Genomic DNA, 23,269 nt, shown 5'->3' on the forward strand with positions numbered 1-23,269 from the left:
TGGAAATATTTTATTGGCAGCTTGTTAAGGAACAGGGTAACCTAATCATCAGAGGACTTAGGAGCCCCAATGTTTGAGAACTCAATGAGGAGACACCGATACTCAAAGAACTTGACTTTCAAATTATCCTTGTCAGTGATTTTAAAATTTTGGAGCTCATGATCCAAATTGATGTGACGAGTCCTATCCCAAGCAATCAATCAAGTCTGCCCAAAACTCGAATGCTAAGTCGAGATGATGAAGCTAAGAGTGAAACTCACGCAATAATCCCTACATAAGCTCGACAATAGCAAAGGCATAACGAGTATTCCATGAGCAGACCACCTTCTATGGAACAAGTGTGACATCAAGTTCCCATTCCAATCCTTACACTAAATCCCATAGATTCTAAGAGTCTAAAACATGCCTCATCAAATTTGACCAAATGGTGTAGTTTGATCCATTGAAACCAGTCTTGTGCTTAAAAGTATGCTTGGCAAATGATAAGCTAGAACCATGAGGTGTCTGTGAAGGTGAATAGGTGGGGTAGGATGCAGGATAAGATGGTGGTGCTAGTGGTGAATAAGGAGAAGGGAATAATGGTGGTTAGGCAGAAATAGGTTGTTGATGTCCAATGAGTGCTGATTGCTACAGAGGTACCGAAATGAACATAGGTCCATATGATGTCGTAGATGGAGATGAAGACATTGGGAGATGATAGCCCTACCCAAATGTCAACTAGGATACAACATAATGACCGGATGGTCCACTAGATAATGCCATGGAGGCAAACTACTGTACCAAATGATCCACACTCGAGTATGCTTGAGATGCACTCCCAGAGGGATAAACCGAAAGAGTATGTGGCATGTCAAGCCTCTGTCATAGATACACCACCCAGAAACAGGTATCTGGAGATCCTAAAGAACCTACCTCAATGTACACAACCCCCCATAGGATGTATGGTGGTAAATGCGCTACACTTAATGGAAGCAGAAAGAAAGGTGCAATGAAATATGAGCGAGGGATGGGTGGGGAGCCCAAATGGATTAGTAATTAATGTTGTTGTGGAAACCATGGTTGGTTTCTTTTGTCCATTAAATGCATTAGATGTATTGAAATGCATGGATCTAGAGCATGGCTATGGTGGATGAAAGAGAAAGACAAGACTCACGATAGCATTGACTTAGAGACAATGACTATCACACAAGTGAATTAGGTTCCAAGATGAAAGCTTGGACTCATAAACACAATCTTGTGTATGTAGACAATGGCACTGACTGAAAGGACAAAAAGCACAATGACATTGTATTCAAATGATAGGCAAGTACAAAGCTTTATAGTATTTTGGATAGGTAGCACTTTTTACCACTGTGCTTATGGGATTCAATCCCTTCTTCTAGATTGCTTGCATTTTCCTTGGCCCAACTACTCCATATAAAGAGGCTACACCGGGTGTGATTGCCTAACTCTCAACACCCCTCCTCAATCACAACCGAAAAAGGCACAAAGTGTATAGAGGCTTTAGTCAGCAACCACTTGAAAGTGTGGGCACACCACAAACATGGTAATCATCCAAAGGCCGTCGCAAAACAAAGTTAAGTGTGGGCATCAAAAACATGGTGGACATCTAGAGGCTATAACAGGGGCTTCACAAAGCGTACAGAGGTTGTAGTGTCAGGTTACATGAGGAGTTTACAAGCTTATGAGAGAAACATTAGGGCAAGGTTATACAAGGCTTCAAAAAAGTCTATTAGAGTAGTGTGAATAGACGACTATTAAGACTTGTCTTGCTCCTGATGGTCTTCTTCTTCTTCTTCTTCTTCTTCTTCTTCTTATCCAGGTCTTCTTCTTCTTTCATAGATGCAAGATAGACCTTTAGATGCCTTTTTCTAGCATGACAAAACTTTTCAATATGTCCGGTCTTTTTGCAAAAATCACAAACTAGCTAGTCTTTTTTGCAATTGAATTTGTTACTGACATACAACACTTGTTCATCCTTAGAGGTACTTGGGTTTTCTTTATTTTTTATCTTTTTTTCTTCTTCTAACAAAGAGGCTTGGATCTCGACAAGTTTAGGATTTGGCATGTTGATTAATGTGATAGAGACATTATCATAATTTGGAGACAGACTTTTAACAAAACACCAATGCATATATCTTCATCCGTTTTAATGTTAATCCCTACTAGGTTAAGAGACTTTCTATATAATTCAGATGTGTTAGGTTTCATATCTAGTGTGAAAAATTCAATCAATAAACCATACTTTAAAGACTTTGACTGTGCACCAAACAGAGTATCTAATATTTTCCAAGTGTCATGGAATATGTCACAGGTATCCACATGGTGGATCTGGTTGTCATCCAGTTCAAGCTTTATGATGGCTTGAGCCTTAACATCACTTTTCTGCCAAGCAACTCCAAGAGTTGCATCCCGAGGCTTCTTCTCTTGTCCACTAGTGATGGCCCATAGGCCCTTCTTCATCAAGATAAGCTTTATGCATGTTTGCCAAGTATGAAATCCAACTCCTTTGAAGCAACATGTCAGAGAGTCTTTGCCCATGCTAGAGTGATTGGAACAACAGCAAGTCAACACCAAAATTCTCAAAAATGAGTTGATATTGGTTGTGTCAAGAGACACAAGCAATGGCAATGATAAACACTATGAAGAGATACTAGTTAAACTAGATTGATGAGCTTGAATTCTTCAAATCTTTCCCTCCTTAATGGTTTGATGCCCAAATGTCTCCTGGGAACTAAGTAGAAACTCCAATTAGAGTAGCATTGACAAGCTTGAGCTAAAGGAAGTAAGAGATTGAAGTAAAAGATGAGTTTAAAGCTTAAAGGCTATGGAGTCTACATTTAGGGTTTCTGAACCTGACTGGTTTTTCCTTTACAGCAGCACATAGAAGTGATCATTGCTCGAGATATTTGATGAGAAAAAAGCTCATATAGTGTCTTAACAAAGCCCTAAGGTCACAAGTTGAACCGCACTTCATGTTAGGAGCTAGGAGCCTATAACCAAAAATGACGACAATCTAGACAACGGTGACAATTCTCACAATGTTGGGGCTATAACCCACCAATGTCGAACTATGATGTGACACAGAGGAGCACCCTAAAGTGCAGAACAAATCTCCAGAAGAAATCTTGAAGAGATTTGGCTTGCCAAGTAAGGTAGGTGCATGCTAGCTATGGCTGCCATGAAGAAAAGAGTGTAGATGAAGTTGGAAATGAAGTCAACCACTTGGACTAAGCTAGACACAGATGAAGAGGAGCTAAGAGAAGAGTTTAATGAGCTTAGCCATGCTCACCATGGCTCTGATACCATGTTGAAATGCATGGATCTAGAGCATGGCTATGGTGAATGAAAGAGAAAGAGAAGACTCATGATAACATTGACTTAGAGACAATGACTGTCACACAAGAGAATTAGGTTTCAAGATGGAAGCTTGGACTCCTAAACACAATCTTGTGTGTGTAGACAATGACACTGACTGAAAGGACAAAAAGTACAAAGACATCGTATTTGAATGATAGACAAGTACAATGCTTTATAGTCTTTTGGATAGATAGCACTTTTCACCATTGTGCTTATGAGATTCAGTCCCTTCTTCTAGATTGCTTGCATTTTTCTCGGCTCAATCACTCCATACAAAGAGACTACACTAGGTGTGATTGTCTAATTCTCAACAAGATGAGCATGTATCTACTCCAAATTGACCATGAGATATAAAATCATTTAAAGGAAAAGGAAGGGACGGAATCCTTACAAGTCCTTTGAACTTCTTACCTAGTTTTGAGTTCATAAAGAAATACATGCCCTACTCATTAATCGGAAAGTAAAGGTTATTTTGAAGAGTCCCTTTTTTATGAGCATCCCCTAATCCAACAGAATCTGACATAATGGGATTCATACTTGGAATTGGAGAAAACAAGTACTATGGAAGTGATGTGTAATCCAAGCCAAGTTCCACTTGCGGATGGCCATTTTGTAATGGAGATTCCGAAGGTCCTTCAAGATCATTAGTTCTGTGCACCAAATCTAAAGTAGATAACTCAAGCTTACCTTTAATCTCCTACTCAACCCTATACATAAGGATGAGATTATACTCAACAATAGACATCTGATATGTTTTGTGACTCCATGGTAGTCCGATAGTTTCTGCTCATATTAGATCAGGTAGTAGCAAGCTGGGAGACCCACTCCTAATCCTTTCTGTCCATGTTTGGCTATGGAGACTGGAGCGATGGTGTGAATGCGATCAAAATCATCTAATCCTTCTATTGTTTTTGCTTCTACTGAGGAGCTTTCTGATCAAAGGCAAAGGTTTCTTAGAGAGTACGTAGCTCTGATACCATGTGAAGAAATGCTCTAAATGCAGAAGATACAAAATCAATTGTACAATAAAGCACAAACTAATAAACACAGAATACAGTTAAGAGTTAGGGTAACTCAGAGACAATTAACACAATTAATAATGAAGTGAATGACTACTGAATATAGAGTGCTCATGCAACAAATACACCATGCAATGAATACTAAACCTCGAACTCTCATATCTTTGAGATCAAGGCAGATTTTATGAGCTAGAGAGTGTGTCATACTCCAAATAGATCCCAAAATGTAACAAGGCAATCTTTATGTGTCGAATAGCAATAAACACAGCTAGAGAGACTAGATCTGATGCAAACAGGCAGTGAGAGAAGAGAGAGAGAGACCAAAAACGTGGATACTTAAGGAGAGATAAAAGCAGTAGATGACTGTTCAGGAAGTGTAGGCAACACTTGAAAGAGAAAAACTCGGCAAATAGAAATAGTTCATGATGGCGACAAGACCACTTCATGATATGTATTTATACTTAGGGCTTCACGTGTATAATGTGCGTATACTACACACGGGGGTTAGACCGGTCCTTTATCTCAACAACCTTTCACTTAACGGTCCAATGTAAACCTCTAACTAACCAACTCCCACTAGTCGTATGTAATGCTCATGCTGTGCTTTACTTAGACTTTTAGTGAGAATGTCTACAGGGTTGTCTTGTATTTTGATCTTGGTCAATGTGAGTTGACCATCTTCAAGAATTTGTCTGATGAAGTGATATCGCACATCTATATACTTTGTGCATGAATGATACATGGCATTCTTAGCGGGATATATAGCACTCTGGCTATCACATCCCAAAATTCTAGTACCCATAGACATGCTAAGATCCTCTGCAAGTCTACTCAACCATATAGCTTCCTTAGAAGCTTAAGTAGCTGATATGTATGCAGCTTCAGTGGTATTGAGTACAACGATGTTTTGTAGCCTGGAGCACCAAGACACAGCTCCACCAACAACTGTGAAGACATACCCGCTGGTGGACCTATGAGTGTCCAAGTCACCTGCCATGTCTGCATCACAATAACCTTGTAGATTAAGTGCATCCTTCCCATAGCAAATACACTTTCTTTGTGTACCCTTTAGGTATCAAAGAATACACTTGACAACCTCCCAATGTGTTTTGCCAGGATTTGACATAAACCTGCTAAAAACTCCCATTGCATGAGCAATGTCTAGATGAGTAGCAACCATAGCATACATAAGAGAGCCACAAGCGGATGCATAAGAAACTCCTTTCATAGCATTTCCTTCCACGTCATCTTTTGGGCTGTTGGCTTTGCTAAGATTAAGGTAAGAGGTAAGGGTAACCCAAGAGGCTTAGCTTCAATCATGTTAAATCTGTCTAGTACCTTTTTAATGTACTTTTCTTGAGATAAAAACAGCAATTTCTGCATTCTATCCCTACGAATCCTCATGCCCAAAATATGCTATGCATCCCCCAAATCTTTCATGGAGAAGGCTGATTGTTGAGAGCATCCAAGCTAGTCTTTCTTTTCCCAGCTAGCAACATATCATCCGCATATAAAACAAGTATGATGGGGCTGCCATCTGTATCCCTTTTCATGTACAAGCAATGATCTGAATGGCTGCGTGTAAACTCATGAGATAGCATAAAAGTATCAAACTTTATGTGCCACTGCCGTGGTGCTTGCTTCAGCCCATACAGGCTGTGTTTTAGCTTACACACCATCTGCTCTTTTCGAGAAACTACAAAGCCCTCAAGCTCTTTCATATAGATTTCCTCATCAATGTCACCATGCAAGAAAGTTGTTTTTACATCCATTTGATACAGCTCTAAATCTAAAACAACAGTGAGAGCAAAAAGCACACGTAGAGTGGTTACCTTCACAACAGGTGAAAAGACCACTTGGAAGTCAATCCCTTCCTTTTGTGCATACCCTTTGCCAACTAGTCTTGCCTTGTACTTGGGTTTTCTATTAATTGTCTTTACTTTGTACACCCATTTGTTTAGAAGTGGCTTCCTTCCCTTAGGCAGACACACAAGATCCCAAGTATCATTTGCATATAGAGATTTTAATCTCTTCTTGCATAGCTAGCTTCCACTTACTACTGAACTCACATGACTTGGCCTCTTTGTATGTAAGAGCCTCACCCTCATCTGTAAGCATCACATAATGCAAGGAGGGGTCAAATCTATGTGGTTGCCTTCTTACGCATGTAGACCTGCGTACCCAATGATCAACATTTTCAGGAATTGGCTCTATAACTGGAGATATATTATTTTCAACATTTATTGGTTGCTGTAAGCCATTTTCAGAATGTTGTTCATGCTATACAGGACCTTCATTTTCATTTCCAGCACCTGCATTTTCATAATTAGCAAGCCTATCTTGCTGTTCGTGACCTGCTTGTGCTCTTATTTGCTGTCCATCATCATCTGGCTCAAAAATAACCGGCTGATCATCAGTTTCAGCCTGTGGTACAACACCATGAGGCTCATTTTCTAAAGTAACAGCTGGCTGCAAACTCTGAAACTTCACTTTTTTCATATCTTCATTAGAGGCTAAAGTACCTTTCAACAATTTTACCTCATTAAACACAACATTACGGCTGTGAATAATTTTCCTGGACTGAGGTAACCACACTCTGTAGCCAAATTTACCCTCATCTCCATAGCCCATGAAAATGCCTTTGGTGGATTTTGGGTCAAGTTTGTTCCTCAACTCATCGCTAACATTCACAAATGCATCACAGCCAAATATGCGTAAATAGTCATATGAGGCAAATTTGCTAGACCAAACCTCCTCAGGAATGCCATTATTTAAGGACCTGTTTGGAGAGTGGTTGCAAATGTGAACCGCAGTTTTGAATGTATCTCACCAAAGTTCATGAGGGAGATTAGCACTGGACAACATGCACCGCACTCTTTCACACAAAGTCCTAGTATATCTTTCAACCACCCCATTTGAAGAAGGGCTATAAGGGGTTGTAAGCTCCCTCTTAATACCATGCAAGTCACAAAAGGACTTGAATTCAGTTGATGTCAACTCACCCCCATTATCAGTTCTCAAGCATTTCAGCTTTCTTCCTGTCTCAGTAGTCACAAATGCATGAAAAGTTTTACAAACAGCAAACACTTCACTTCTCTTTTTCAAGAGGTATACCCAAATCTTTTTGGAACAATCATCAATAAAGGAGACAAAATATGCAACACCACCCAACGATTTCACGGGCATACTACATACATCAGAATGCACTAAGTCCAAGACATTGGACTTATGAGAAACACAAAAGTAAAGGGTATTTTTTATTTACTTTCCAAACTGACACTCATTACAAAAGTCAAGTTTAGAGCCTTTTCCATCAACTCTTCAGAGATTTAAGGACATCAAGTCCTTTTTGGCTCATATGGCCTAATCTCTTATGCCATAACTCTTAGTGGCTGCAAATTTCAGCAACTTTCAAAAACTTGCCATTCAAGGCTTTACAATGCAAACAATACAAAGTGCCCTTCTTGTTCCTTTTACAATCAGCATGAAAACCTTTTTTACTTTCCACAAACCACCACCAAACAGTGTGGTGTAGCCATGCAAGTCAAGCTGACCAACAGATACTAAACTCTTTTTAATGCCAGGCACATATCTGACATCTTTTAACACAAACTCTTGCCCATTGTCTAAAGACAAGTATACAATGCCAATCTTTAATGCTGCAAGCATGGTTATTTCCAAGATACACCTTTCCATAACTGCCTACATTGAACATAGCAAAACACTCTAAGCAAGGAGTTACATGGAAAGAGGCACCAAAGTCCACAATCCAAGTCTAAGTGACACCATCATCAACTGACAAAAGTGCATCAATCACATCAACCTTGGTAATCTACATATCCTGCATGTGATCATAATCAACTGCACATAATACATCAGCCTCTGTATCTAAAAGCTCCTCTATGACCACACTAGAGGCCACATTGGCCTTTTCCTTGTCTTTGGCTACCTTAGATGCATCTGTCTTATCTTCCTTCTTCTTTTTATCTCATGCATTTTTCTTTCTCTCTTGTTCCTTCTTGTAATACCTACACTCAAGTTTCTTGTGACCCTTCCAACCACAGTGATAGCAAGTAATGTCACTGTTATCCTTTCCTTTGCTCTTGCTCCTTAATTTTGTCCTGCATTTGCATTTTCTTTTCAGCCTTGCCTCTTACATTATAAGTTGAGTTGCTGCCTTCCCCACTAGACATACATTTAATTTCTTCATTCGAGATAGAACCCCTCACCCCATATATGAGAGGTTGGGTTTATTGCTTAGTGAAACCACCAAGGTCTCCCAAGAGTCAAGCAGTGTCATGATCAAGAAGATCGCCCTCAACTTATCATCAATGTCCAACTTTGCATCTTTGAGCTGATTTAGAATCCTTGTAAATGCACTCAAATGCTCAGCCGCAGGCTTTGACTCATCCAATCGTATATTCACCAACTTGCCATTAAATGCACCTGATTAACATTGTGGTGATCTCATAGGTAGTTTTTAGCTTTTCCCATATTGCATAACCTATATCTAAACCCTTAATGTCTATCAAAATGTCATCAGTGGCACCCATCTTTATGTAAGCCATTGTCTTTTTATTTACTTTGGCCCAATCTGCATCAGACATTAGTGCGGGTTTATCTTCCTGTAAAGAATCCTCACAATCCTTTAGAAACAAAATGCCCTGCATGCGGTCTTTCCAAAGGTCGAAGCCATGACCATCAAACCGTTTGATTTTGATCAAACTCTTGATGTCTGAACTGGAAGAAGTTGCAACCATTTTATCACGAACACGAGTAAATGCAGTAAATTGTAGAAGCACAAGCTAAAACAACAAAATACACTACTCTTTCTCAACCAGAAATAAATCTCTATTGTTTGTACCAGAACTAGCCACCACATGGGCAAAAAATGCAGAAATTTACTGAATTCTGCACAAAACCCTAAAATTTCAAGTCCAAAATTGCATAAATGTCAGCCAATCTGACCCAGCTAAGCAAAACTCTGCCAATACATAAAAAGCCCCAAATTTTTGGGATCCAATGTCAAGAAATTTTGCTCAAAAGAAGCAAAATTCTGACTAATTTGGCAAAATTCCCAAATTAATCGAGGTCACCACATGCAATGTCTACAATTTCTGACTTCAAAATCACTAACAAGCATAAGCAATGTCAAATCTGGAAGAAGCCCCAATTTTTCCGAACTAGATTTGCACACATCTGTGACCTGTGCCTCCAGCACATGAACTCCCACCAAGAGTGAGTGATGGCTGAAAGGATTTAAGGAAAGATTTGAATTTTTTTTTTAACTTTATGTGACCTAACGTGGATCCGTTGACCCGTCAAGCGGGTCACGTGGCATGTCCATCAACGACTAGTCGTCACAGTCCGACGCCGCATCGACTGCTACCTGACCCCTTCCACGTCCCCCCACGTGTGCCTACTGGACCCATTGCAAACAGTCCCGCTGGTCATCAGTCTATCTACCTCAAAGCCAGACGATGGTCTCCGCTAAAGCCTGCCCCACAAGTTGCTTGTTTGTCGCCTAAGCTATTCGCCTGCGACTGTAAGCTGTGTATCTTCTGTCAGTTGTCAATCGGCTGCGCGTCGAGGAACGTGTAGAACCTCGCTCTGATACCAATTGTTCTAAAGCTCAACTACAGAGTGACAAAAGTTCGAGGGGAAGCGAGCGTGAGAGCATGACAGTTGAAGAGAGTGAGTGAGAGAGCAGAGTCAAGTACGATTCAATAAGAGTGTACCAACAATGTGTCGGTACACAAAGAATAAAATGTAGTTATACTTAGGGCATGTAAGGGTGCATTCACGTGTATAATGTGCATGTACTATACACGAGGGTTATAGACCAGACCTTTATCCCAACAAAACCTACAAAAACAAGATTAAGGGAGAGTGGTGGGTCACATGCTTATTTATAGAAAGTTTAAGGTACCCAAATTAGGGTTTTGTATATGGGACACATTAAGCTTCTAGGATCGCATTTCTTTTTAAAACAAGAAGGTTTCTTCATTAATTAAGCATATTTTGGGCATGTTTAAGTCAAGCTAATGCATTTTTAGCTCAACACCACTCCTACCATGGGTGCAAATAGAACACTCCTAGCACATGTGAAAACTGCTTGAAAGTACCTTCTCCACCCTAGCAACCTAGAAGAAGGTTAGCTTATGCTCCTGTAGAAGTAAGACGTCAATTCATCCAGCAAGGATTGGCTGCAACTCTTATCAAACATTCAGCTCCTTGGGACCTCTTGCCCCACTATAGTGAAGGTTGTTCACATTCCAAGCTACTAGTTGTAAACTCACAAGGAAAGATCTAGGGTTTGTCAAAGAGGCACTTGCTCAACGTGGACAAAGGAGAGCTGTGTGACATACACTTGGACTTCGCAACAAGCTTAGAGAGTGAACTCCACTCCCCCATGGTGGTCCTAGTATGAAGAAAGGAAATGATGGTTGCTCCCTAAACCACTACAAAATCCTCCAAAAGCTAGGCAAAGAGGGATGCTTCCAAAATCTAGTAGTATCGAACGGCCTATGTGAAGGGCCACTCAATCACATCTATCAAAATAATCCATTGTGGTGAGACTTACATGAGGATGTGAGGTGCAAGGCCTCTACCCTATGCTACTAGTTAATGTCTATCATGCATCTCAGCCACCGCTACAATAATAACTCTAGTCCAACCTCTCCCAACCACTAAGAGTCGTGCTTAAACACATAATCCCTTGGGATCTCCATGTGTCTTCATCTAGCTACCAAAGTGGAACATCTAGAGGAAAAAGGCGTAGTTCTGCCAATTTGAGGAAGCTAGCAAATGTACCCTCCCACTCTCAGTTTGTAGATGACAAAGACTCCAACCTCCAAGGGAAGTGAGAACTCCACCTAAGCCACAACTCTCATGTAGGACAAAGCACCACTGCAAAAGAACTCTCATGGAAGAAGCTATGCAAGTTGACGGAAAGTGTGGCATGCTACCGAGGTTGAGGAGCTGGAGGTGGTGCGGGAGGGACTGCTCGACTACTGATGACACTAGAGTGTGAGGTTCATCACTCCCTATGGGTAGAGACTCACGGTGAGGTGGGAAAAACGAAAAGGAGGGGTGGGGATGGGGTATGTGATGGATTGGATCAAGTGTCGCAAGGGGATGCCCTTGCTGAAAGGGGGGCTCTACCAGTGGGCATCAGTATGACCACCTATCCTCAGTTGAGGGTGTTGTGGCTACATGGCCTTTTGAGGCCCAACTGCATCTTGCCCCTATGTCATTGGATCCTCGTAAAACCATTATCCTTCATTTACACAACCGCCTGCTCATAGTCACATGGAACAGGAAATGGGAACAGGGAACGGGAACAGAGAGGGCTATGAATTGCCATTCCATGTGACTATACAGTCACATGCAATAGGCTTGAAATGGAAACTAGGAACAGGGAATGGGGACAAGAGACCCAAAAATGGCCTTCCCATGTGACTATACGCTTGTTGTGTGGCCATGGCCTCAAAACATGTGCACTCAAAGGCCTAATGTCCAAAGACATGGCAGCAAATTCTCTAATCAATTAATCACAATGATCTAGTATCTAAATATGTGCCCACCCGCCTTACTCTCCAAAAACTTGGACATTTTCTTTGTATCTTCCTCTGCCACCCATATTTTCGGAACCCCTGGCAACATCATTGCATCAACAAAAGAGGGAGGAAATTTTGTGCCAAAGAGGCACCCAAAATCCTCTTCCAACTAGCAATACTCGAATACATGTTCGAGGAGGAGGAGGGTTAATGGGTATCGAGGGCATGTGTTATGAAGCACAAAACTCCAACAGCACATGCGGTGCAAATGGAGCAAGGCATTTTCATGGTACGACTTACCTCCATGGATGCAGCACAAGAGCTAGTTGACAGCTCCGTGATCGTCTCTGCAAGGGGCATTATCTACTTGGTCCCATGGTGCAATGGCTTCACACTTCAGAGCTTTGCATAGAAACACAGGATGACCATTTTCTAGCTTCCCATCACAGTCCCAAATTGGTGAATGTGGTGTCAGCATATGCAGGGTGAGGCTGGGGGATCCTGCACTGGAGGGATCAGCATGGCACAGTCCTGTAGCAGCACAAGAGGCGGCAGCACGTTCAGTAGTCTTCTTGCGTTTTCTCTTTCATGTCCATTATAGTGAATTTGTCAAACTTGGGCCTATAAGACAGACTTAGTACTCTCTAGCTTCAGCACTATGAACAATTTTGTAGCTCTGAAAATTGTGTATCAAATTGTGGTATTATGACAAATGTGTGTGTTTAAAAAGAAGTTTAGTCCAGGGGAAAAGAAAGAATGACAGTTCACTGTTACCCCTTTGATAATCTTCTTCTGTAGCTGTTGTGCACAAAAATGTATGAAACCGGAAACTACTGTCTAGGTCATAATTCAATACTTTAAAGCAGTTGGTTCACAGGGTTATACACCAAGTCCTGAGTTTATAGATGCATAATCAAGAAAAGTCAACCGTTGTTCACATACATCTCTCCAATAAGTTGTATTATATGAGGCACACAAGCAAAGCACAAAGGGTCTAGAGCAAGCAATCTTTACCATTCCCTATGAGTTGGACCAACAATTCAGCACACTGCAGTACAGGCTCGCATACATTTTCAGGAAGTATGACATGACCAAATCTTCCAGCAGCATAGCCAATCTGTCTTGCAAGCTCTGGCTGCAATTGGAAAAATAATTGTTGGTAGCTTCAAACTTTAAACTGAATTCAGCAACCAGCAACGTGTCTAAATTATAGAGCCTGTTATTAGCCTTCCTGTAGTACAAGCGTGTGCATGAACACCACCTGTAAATTGATGTCTGGTCCTTGGGTCCACCAGCTGGCACACCCATCAAATTGCTTACTGATAATTTGAGACTCTTCCGTATGCTGCAATTCAAGTCCTCACACATCAAAACGAAGAAGAATACACACACAAACTCTTTTTTGCGAACCATGGTTCTATATAATTCATACACAGTGATTATTCTCATCTGAAAGCTTCTTTTTTCTAAAATCTTGCAAAATACAGATGTCCAAGTGATTACTGTAGAGAACATTGCACAAAGCTGAGCATATTGTTTAAATATCTCGATAAAAATTTGATGCACTATTACATAGCACGCATACACAAACACCTTTTTCTGGGTGAACAAACTTTGTTATTTTTTTTAAATAAAAAAGGGATAATCCTCATAGCAAGGACTATCCCAAAAACGTAACAATGGTAAGACACAGCCATCTGACAAACATACCATATTGCCAACTGTCCAAAATGCCAAGTATTGTATAAGTTTTTATGCAGGAGACATCGAAATAACTTGTCTAGTGTTGACATTCAAAGATAAGACAAGGTGTTAAGTTGCCTCAGATTAACTTTGGGCTAAATCTTTTAAGCTACCTCAGATTTTGCCAAAGTTAATGTGAGGTACAAGGAACATTTGATTTCATTCTTTTGTTTCCAAAGAAGATCCTTTGCTTCAAATGCAATTCGCTCTTCCAAACTCTACTTGAATATCATTCCACCATATTAATCAATTGATCACAAGCCAAAGAGCATTCGCATCCTGAAGCGCATCCCTCCCCCCCCCCCCCCCCCCTCGTTTTTTTCTTTTCTTCTTTTTGCAACCGGATTTCTTTCCTCTTGCCTTGCCCAGCCTGTCGAATTAAAAGCACTTGTCATCTTCAACTATGTCATCAAAATATCTCATGACCAAAGTAGAGAATTTTGAGCTCTTGAATCACCACTAGCTCTCTTAAAGTTGCACTACTTTTTTCTACTTGTCATTGCCTTTGAGCAGACAGCCAAGGAGTAAAACACAGCCATCTGACAAACATACAAATCACCTACATTACAACTATTGTATAAGTTTTCTGCAGGGGGTGTCTAAGGAAAGTGTAGACCTTTGAATACTAGACAAGGTGTTAAGCTACCTCAGATAAACTTTGGGCTAAATCTGTTAAGCCACCTCAGATATATCCCAAAGTCAATCTTAGATAGAAAGATCATATAATTTCTTTCATTTGCTTGCTTCAAAGGCAATTTGCTTTTCCATTCATTTCAGGAGTATTTGCATTTGCATCTTGAAGCACCCCCACTTTTCTTCATTTTTCTTGCAAAATAGGGCACCAGGGAGCTATTAATATACGTCAGTTGACCAAATCCTAGACACCACATGCAAAGGATGGACACAATAGCTGGGAGAAATGCATTTAGTTTTCCGATACTTCTTTCAGTTTGTTGAGGGACACACTGATGGGGATGCAAGCATACTATTCTCTTGCCTCATTGGGCAACAGGTTACAGCTATAGCTGCATGCCAAGTGCAGACATTGGCCAAGCCTATGGGATTAGAAGCACTTGTCCATCATCCTCAACAATGTCATCAATATATCTCAAGACCAAAGCACAGAAAAAGTAAGTCCTTTTGAGCTCTTCAGTCGCCATCAGCTCTCTAGGGAGTTGCACTACTTTTTTGTACTTGGTCATCTTTTTTTAGCAGATAGCCAAGGAGATGTCAATAGACCAGATCGAAGAAACAGCACACAAAGGATGGGCATGATTGTGAATTGCTTTTACTTTTCCAATCCTTCTTTGAATTTGTCGAGGGACACATACATATTAATGAGAATGCAATGATAGCCTTCTCTCGCCTCATTTGGTATATGATGAATGACCAAATGCATACATTTGCCACGCATAAGACACACCAATCATCTTCGACTAAGTCATCACTATATTTACGACCAAAGAAGACAAAAAGTAAACCCTTTTTGTCACTCGAGCTCCCAAAGCTCTCCCAATAATTGCACTCTTTTTGTACTTGCCATCACCTTTGAGAAGATAGCCAAGGAGATGCTCTTCCCAATATTTCACTTTGTATTCATCATATAGAAAGATACAACATTGAGGCACATCTTAGGACTACACACTCGTGATGCCGCACATGTGAGGATTTACCATTTAGCATAAGGAATCACATGTAGAAGTACATCCTAAGCAGGGCTTGAGTGACTACTAGTCCCTATATAGGTGTTTTTGCCTCCCACGCCATGCATGGTATACCTACAAAGCCCATACCCTTACCGGGGGGGGTGTTGTGTGGGATTGTGTTGGTGCATTGCTTAGCTTGATTCTACGTTCAGAGCCTCAAATCAAAGGCACAACATCCTAAGGAAGACATGAGAACTAAGAGTATTGCTTTTACTTTTCTGATCCTTGAGCTTGCCGAGGAAGATAATGTCTTGCCTCATATTGGCCTATGATGCATACTAGTATATAGATGCAATGAGTATATAGGTTTAAAAGGACATGCTAATCATTAGTAACAAAATGAATATATCTAATAGACAAAGTACTCAAAAGCCCATTCGAAGCTTGAATTGGATTCCAATTTTCCCTCCATTATGTGTACCTCAATTACGCTACTAGTTTGGAAAATCATGTGGTCTAGTTTGGATAGGTCCTGAGATTTTCATGCTAAAGAGAAAAAAGTTGAGATAAGTTATGCTAGTTGAATTTTGGTTGGTCAGTTGGTGTCACTTTTGACCCCAAGACAGTTGTTTGGCCAATACATGTCAATGGTGCCCCCAGGAACTAGCATTAATTAATTAAGCAGGGTGAGAAGGGCAAAAATTAATTTTAAAACTTTTTTAATTCTAAAATTTAATTAAATGGTCAGATAATGTTGAAAAATAGATTTAGAAGGCTACCACTTAGCAAAAATGCCCATGCAAGAATGAAAAACGTTTTTGGGGGTTGAAGAGAGGGATTCGGTTCATTCAGCCTGTCAGAGAGAGAAAGGAGATGCTACTGATCAAATCTGCAGTCATTGGAGGACCATCTGAGGTAGTCAGGGTTAGGAGAAGACCAAATTGGAGCAGGCATAGCAGTTCCAACCCTTCCAAGAGCTGGCAACCAACAAATTGGGACAGGCTAGTGATAGCAATTTGGGGCCTCCTGAGCAACTAGCAACAGCATTAAATGCTATCTTGTACGGGCAACAATCAAATTTGAGGCTTTTCTTGCGTGAAAATCAAAAATTTCTCTTCCGCCATTCTCTCATATTCTCCACCTTATGCTCAGCCATTATCCACATCTCTCAACCATTTCTAGCAGATCTTAACCACATTTAGTGGACGGCATGAGGATTTCTATTGTAAACCCTACATTTATGCAAAATTAAGGGTTTGACAACCACCTTGGGATCTGTGCCAGCAGAAATAGGCATCCTACACTGAAATCAGCACCTGAAATTCATGAAATTGACAATGATTTCAAATGATAGATCATCCAATCTAAATTGAGGCAGCATTTGGCCAATTGGTGGTTCCATTTGTGCAATTCTTGGGCGAAAATCAAGGGGCAATTGGCCCAAATTGCTTGCTAATTTTATGTACAACAAGGGGCTTTTGGATTAGCAAAGCAAATTGTGGAATCTCAACTTTTGCACCATCCATGAGCAATCAAAGTTAAAGAAATACCGAAAGGGCGCTAGTTTTGAAACCAACCGAGTGTCTATTGTTCAAGATTGTTAAGGTAATGTCTGCATTTCAATTTATACTCAATTATTAAATGTTGTGATTAGTGTTAATAAGCTTATTTGCCACTCTAACCGAGAAGGCTGGTTTCATGGTTCCATTGCCAAGATACCACTCAATCCTTTGATTTCCTGGACCCAAGGCACTTAATTGCAAGCTAAAGCTTTGTGCTAGTGCTGATTTTTGCTCTCAGCTAAGAAATTACAAAAATATGTCTTCATATAGTGAGATGGAATCAAGTAGTGATGATGCCTCTCAATACGGACATTCACATGGGGAAGAAGAAAATGCAATGCCTACTCTTGGACAATGCTCAGACCATGGACAACAAGCTGAAAATGTTGTTGTTGGGCAAGATGTAGGGCCTTCAAGGCATAATGAGACTAATGACCAACAAAGTCAAGAGGAATTTGATAACCAGTTCAAGAATCGGATGAATTGACAAATCTCTTTGTTGAGTTGACAAAGGATCCTCAATGCACTCGATTTTTCAGTACTCCGAAGCAGGACAGCAAGGGCAAGAAGAAGTCATCTTCTACACCTTCACGACAGTAAGGTGCACTGAAGATAATGTCAAACCCTTGACTTAAAGCTCTCAAAGATGCTAATGAAGCAAAACAATTGGTATCTACAGAGCAAGGAATACAAATGCAAGGCCATCATGGAAGTGTCAATTCAATGGATTTTGGAAAACCAGGCATGTATGCTATGATGGGGCAGTCAGGATACTTTGGTGGTAGTACAATTTTTTATGCTACGATTGGACGACGACCACATACGGCAATGTATGGCACTAACCCCTATGCATGGGGCAATCAATGCATGGTGTGCAAGGTCCAATGTATTCAAGTATGGCTAGAAATGTGCAAAACCTTATCTATGGCAGCATTGGCTTGATGCTTAGGGTAAAAAGTAGCATGTTTAGTAATGCATCTGCACCCCCGAATCTTTATGAGACTCAAGGAATGAGTGTTGGTTATGCAAATGCTTCATTTGGTATTGGTTTTAATGTAAACTCAGCAATTGCACCCTTTTTGCAGCAGCTAGTGCACACCAACTTGACACCCAAAGGACTAGCATAAGACTATGATGAGGGTGGAAAAGCAGTGAGTTTAAGTCCTTGAGCGGTGCACAAGATAGGCTTTTATTCAACAGTTTGATGCACCCTATTCACAAGGGAACTTTACCAAGTCCCCAAGGATTCAAAAGGCTACCACTTCCTTGAAGGGGAATGCATTGTAATGCTAGTCCACTCTGTTGATGCAAGGTAGAGCACCATCAACGTGGAAGCAATTCGAGCAAATGTTTGCATCAAATTGGTGACAAGTACCTTTGAGGTGGACATCATAACAACTTGGAATAAGCTGGATGCTAAGAAATGCAAAAATTTAGAGCAATATAATAAGAAGTTTTGGAATGCATTGCTGCCCATCACTTCGTATCGCCCCGTATCCCTTCATAAGCAAGTGGAAAAATATGTTTGTGGGGTGCCTAAAGAAATCAAGGATTTCTATATTAAATCCACCGTGTCTAGCATGTCTTAGCTCATAAAAATTGTTACTACAATAGATGCTTTGCTACATGGAAAGAATTCGGGCTTCCTAGAGCGTGGGGAGGAGTCGAATAAAAAGTTAAGGCTAAGATAAGGGGCAGATCTGAAAAGAGGCCAAAACAGCAAAGAAAGGGCTCGAAAACATTGGCATAACATAAGGAATTGATGGCTGCAAATAAATGCTTCATTTGTAAACAAGAAGGTCATAATGCAAGGGACTATCCCAATAGACAGCAAGCTGGAAAATCAGAAAATCAAGGAGATTCTAAGGGAAAGAAGCCCAAAACATCAGTGGCATTGCTACCCAATGTTGTTAGTCATTAGCCAAATGATAATGCTACCAAGTTGTGCAAAGCATGGAGCAAAATTAGAGATCAGCATGCATTGTTTTTCTTTGATAATGGAGCATGAGCCAACTTCATCTCTGTTGACATAGCAGCCCGTCTAGGCATTAGAGAGGATGAGATGGGATCCATGGGGAAGTTGAAATGGCATGTAAAGGCCGTGCACAGACTATCACACCACTCATTGGAAAGCTTCAATTGCAAATACAACGATATATATACAACGAAGAGTTATCCATTGCTCCACTTAAGGGTTGTGATGTGTTGTTTGGTATGCCATGGTGTCATCGTATACATGCTATGATTGATTCTTGTGCAAAGGAGATCACTATTAAACATAAGGAAAAGACACTCATACTTGATGTAAATTTGAAAGGTGAATCTATCCCTATTGTATCTGCAACTGCCATTTCTTAAGTAATGAAAAATCATCTTTTAGCATACTTGGTTTTTACTAAGGATAAAGATGATAGTGAGAATCTTGGGAATAATTCTAAGTTGGAAGAGGATCACATATCATTTTTGAAAAATCTATATTGATTGCAATTTGCTTCTCTCAATCACTTCCAAGGCAATTACCACCTCAAAGACCGAAAGATCGTCTCTCTCAGTCACTTCCAAGGCAACTACCATCTGAAAGATGGAAAGATTATGGCATAGATCTTATCCCTGGATGTAACCCACCTAATAAGCCACCTTACAAAGTTAGTGCAGCCCAACAAGAGGAGATTATGAGTAAGGTGAATGAGAAAAAGGGCTGATTCAACCCAGCTCATCTCATTTTTATTCTCCAGTGCTTTTGGTGTAAAAAAAGGATGGTTCATTACGTATGTGCATTGATTATCATGCTCTAAACAAGATCTCGATAAAGAATCACTTTCTAATCCCTCAGATCAATGATATTATGGATAAATTGCAAAGGATAACCATATTCAACTATATAGATTTGAAAAGTGGGTATTATCAAATATGCATTAGACCGGAGGACCTAAGACAACTTTCAAGACATATTTTGGGTTATATGAGTTTCTTGTCATGCTTTCTCAGCTTATGATTACTCCTGCCACTTTTAATCGAATGATGGATCGCATCTTCAGGCCACATAGAGAATTTATGGGCACTTTCTTTGAAAACACAATGATCTATTCAAAGAATGAGACAGCACATAGAAGTCAATTAGACATTGTGTTCAATGAACTACGTAACATGCTTATGTTTCCCGATCTAAGGAAGTCATTCGTGGTTCAATGTAATGCTTGTGGTAACAGCATTGAAGTTGTTTTTATGCACGATGGCCATGTTGTAGCTCATGGGAGTCGAATTCTCCATGATGCAGAGAAGAATTTGCAAGTCTATGAGAAAGAGCTCTTAACTGTAATTCATGTACTGTCTACATGGAAACATTATTTGTTAGGGGCTGATTTTACAATGCAGACAGATCATCAAACTTTGAGATACTTTTTGACACAGACAACCTTTGTGTTCTGCATACGGAGGAGCATGACTTTCAGTAATAACTCTAGGCCTCAACTGCTTTGTGATACACAGTCGTCCGTGCATAGTCAGAAACCCATCTCTAAGCACAAAGTGCTCATGCCTCTGGCCATTGCAAAGTTGATCATAAACATTAGTAAAGTCCGATCAACAATATATTGCTCTTTTATGGCATCCAACTGGGTGTGATAAACCATGCTAATGGTTGAAATTGATGGCTTGCATCACAATACATCAGCCACAACATTTTTTTTAAGATGCCATAATCAAGACAGTGGGGCATTTCTTTTATTGGCTACCTTTGAGGCATGCTATAGTGCAATTTGTCAAGACATGCATCGTATGTTAGAAGGTAAAACATGATAGGCAAAAGATATCGGGCTTGTTGCAACCTTTGTCTATTCTAGATAGACCTTGACATAGCATTGCAATGGACTTTATTGTTTAGCTTCCTAGGACACCTACAAGGAATGATGAGATATGGACTATCATTTGTAGGTTTAGCAAACAGGCCCATTTCATTCCGATGAGGAAGAAAATATAAAGGCGGATCATATGGCATGTTTATTTTTGCAATATATCTTTAGCTATCATGGTATGTGAGAATCGATCATCAGTAGTTGAGACCCTTGGATGACTAATTTATTTTGGAAGGGCTTGTTTGAGAATATGGGTACCACACTGAAATTCTCATCATCCTTCCATCCGCAAACAAATGGTCACTCTGAGAAAACTGATTCCACAGCATTGAATCTTTTGAGGTGCCATGTTTTAGACCATAAGACACAATCGGAGCACTATTTGCTATTAGTTGAGTTTGCATACAACACTACAGTGCATAGTTTCACTTGCAAAGCTCCATTTAAAGTAGTTGAGGGTGGCAAGAAGGTATCATGTATCTTGCACACTAAGGATAAGATCTTTAAGGCTAATCGTTATGTGAAAAACTTAGCTGCAGCAACCTATACAAAGATAAAATATGCACTTCAAAGATCATAGGAAAAGCAAAAGAAGGTAGCTGATCACCACAAACGTACTTTGTAGTTTGCACATTGTGAGCGATTATGTATTGTTGTGTTTTCTAAAAGGCAACATTAAAAAAGATGAAAGGAAAAGAGAGATGGAAGAGTTTATCACGGAGACGTGAAATTTTAAGATGCTTTAATCTTGTCGATAACATTTGATTAAGTTATCAATCAAATGTGCAAGATTATTTAGCACACGTGATACACATAGCAATTATTTCATGGTAACACACCAAGGACCCCAAGGATGCAATGGGTGTCAAAGGCTAAAGTTGAGGTAAGTTATACTGGCAGGTTTTGATGGACACTTTGTGTCACTTTAGACCCAAGGACAATTGCTAGGAACTAGCATTAATTAATTAATTAATGCCTGTCTAAGGATCAACAGAGATTAGGAACTACTCAACGTTGCAAATGGCCTAGGCAATTTGATTATGGATGGGCACATTTAATTTTAGGCACGATCAAAAAAGCTAAAATTAATTTTCACAAGTATTTAATTTTGAAGATTAATTAAATGGCTGGATAATAAAACCAACCTTCCTCCTCGTATAGGGTGGCAAATAACCTGATTAAGGACTAATTACAACAAGCATAAAATTCACGTAAACTGAAAATGCACACTTTATCACTTTAATCTTAGACATTGGACACCCTGATGACCCCAAATTTGGTACCCCTTGCTTTATCTTATATTGCAAATGGAAGGAGTATAACCAAGATTCTATGATCTCCTCCACTAATCCAAGTGTCTCTTGCTGTCAAAACTGACACTAAGTCTCCAAATCAATTTGACCCTTGGTTTGCTTGGGGATCGGCCTTCACCGTGCTCTTTGAAAGACAAACTTAGCCCCAAAAATAATATTGACTACCTAGCCTCTTGAAACTTCCTCAAATTCCTCGATTTCAACTACTAGAATTCAAGTCCTAGCCTCTCAATTATGAGCATCCATCCCAAGGCAACTATCAAAACCCTACTTTCTATTGTAAATTAGGGTTTATAGCAGAGATTAACTGAAATCTCTTTCTCTGATGGCTCAAACTACTAGAAAATGCTAAGATAACTTGAGAGATGGCTGGGGGATAAAAGAGAATGCTATAGAGAGAGATTTCAAAGTTTCATCACAAGAAACACTGAAAAGCTATTGCTGCCCTGCTCAAACAGCCATGGAAGCTATCACTTACGACTTAGGACCACCAAGAAGATTGTTGCTCCTTCATGTATGTTGTCATGTGCACCAAAAGGATCTTGGACTGTAGTCACCTGCTCTTGGAATGCTCCTGAGTGCCATCACATGCTGTAAAATTAATCCCTAGTGGCTGCAAATCACATCAGGAGCCTCTCCTTGCTCTCTAACAACCTCCTATGGCAACCTTCTAATCCCATTTTCTAGCATTATCCAACTTATTAAATTAATTTAATAATGATTCTAGTGCACAAGGCCAATTTGTCTTCCAAGTATCCCTAAGCAATTATTAGTCCTTAGACCAGCATTAATTAATTAATTAATGCCTAGTCTCTAATGTCACCATCGATATTAATAGCCAATAAATTGGTCTAGGCCAAAATCCGACATCGGATACCACCTAGTACCTATCAAGCATAACTTATTACAATTTTTGCCTTTAGAACCAACTGATATCTCGGGGTCCTAGGTACCATACTATGAAATAATTGACTTGCACCTCACATGTGCAAAAGTCACATTAGCACATTTGATTAACTTTTAATCAAATGCTAAGCAAAGCTATAAAATTTCACGTCTTGGCGAAAGATAATGCTGAAAAATAGGTTTAGAAGGCTAACACTTGGCAAAAATGCCCGTGCAAGAATGAAAAACGTCTTTAGGTGCTAGAGAGAGGCATTCAGTTCATTCAACCTACAAGAGAGAGAAAGAAGATGCTGCTAGTCTAATCTGC

General features: G+C 40.0%; 1 protein-coding gene across 3 annotated transcripts in view; it reads right to left on the reverse strand.

Annotated features, from left to right (window-relative positions):
• BIO1 (adenosylmethionine-8-amino-7-oxononanoate transaminase) overlaps window positions 1-23,269 on the reverse strand; it is a 143,292-nt gene that overhangs the window by 81,781 nt on the left and 38,242 nt on the right. For all 3 annotated transcript variants that reach the window (XR_015688319.1, XM_087665116.1, XM_087665117.1), the window contains exons 4-5: window positions 13,200-13,283; window positions 12,953-13,073 (exon numbers count right to left, since the gene is read on the reverse strand). Coding sequence is in view for 2 of the 3 variants with exons in the window: in XM_087665116.1 (XP_087521242.1) it covers window positions 12,953-13,073; window positions 13,200-13,283 (205 nt within the window). In the remaining variant the exon portion in view is untranslated. The remainder of the gene's footprint in view (window positions 1-12,952; window positions 13,074-13,199; window positions 13,284-23,269) is intronic.

This window comes from Lygodium microphyllum, chromosome 24, assembly GCF_053477565.2.
Source record: "Lygodium microphyllum isolate KBCC chromosome 24, Lygodium_microphyllum_v1.1.10, whole genome shotgun sequence".
NCBI classification, from domain to species: domain Eukaryota; kingdom Viridiplantae; phylum Streptophyta; class Polypodiopsida; order Schizaeales; family Lygodiaceae; genus Lygodium; species Lygodium microphyllum.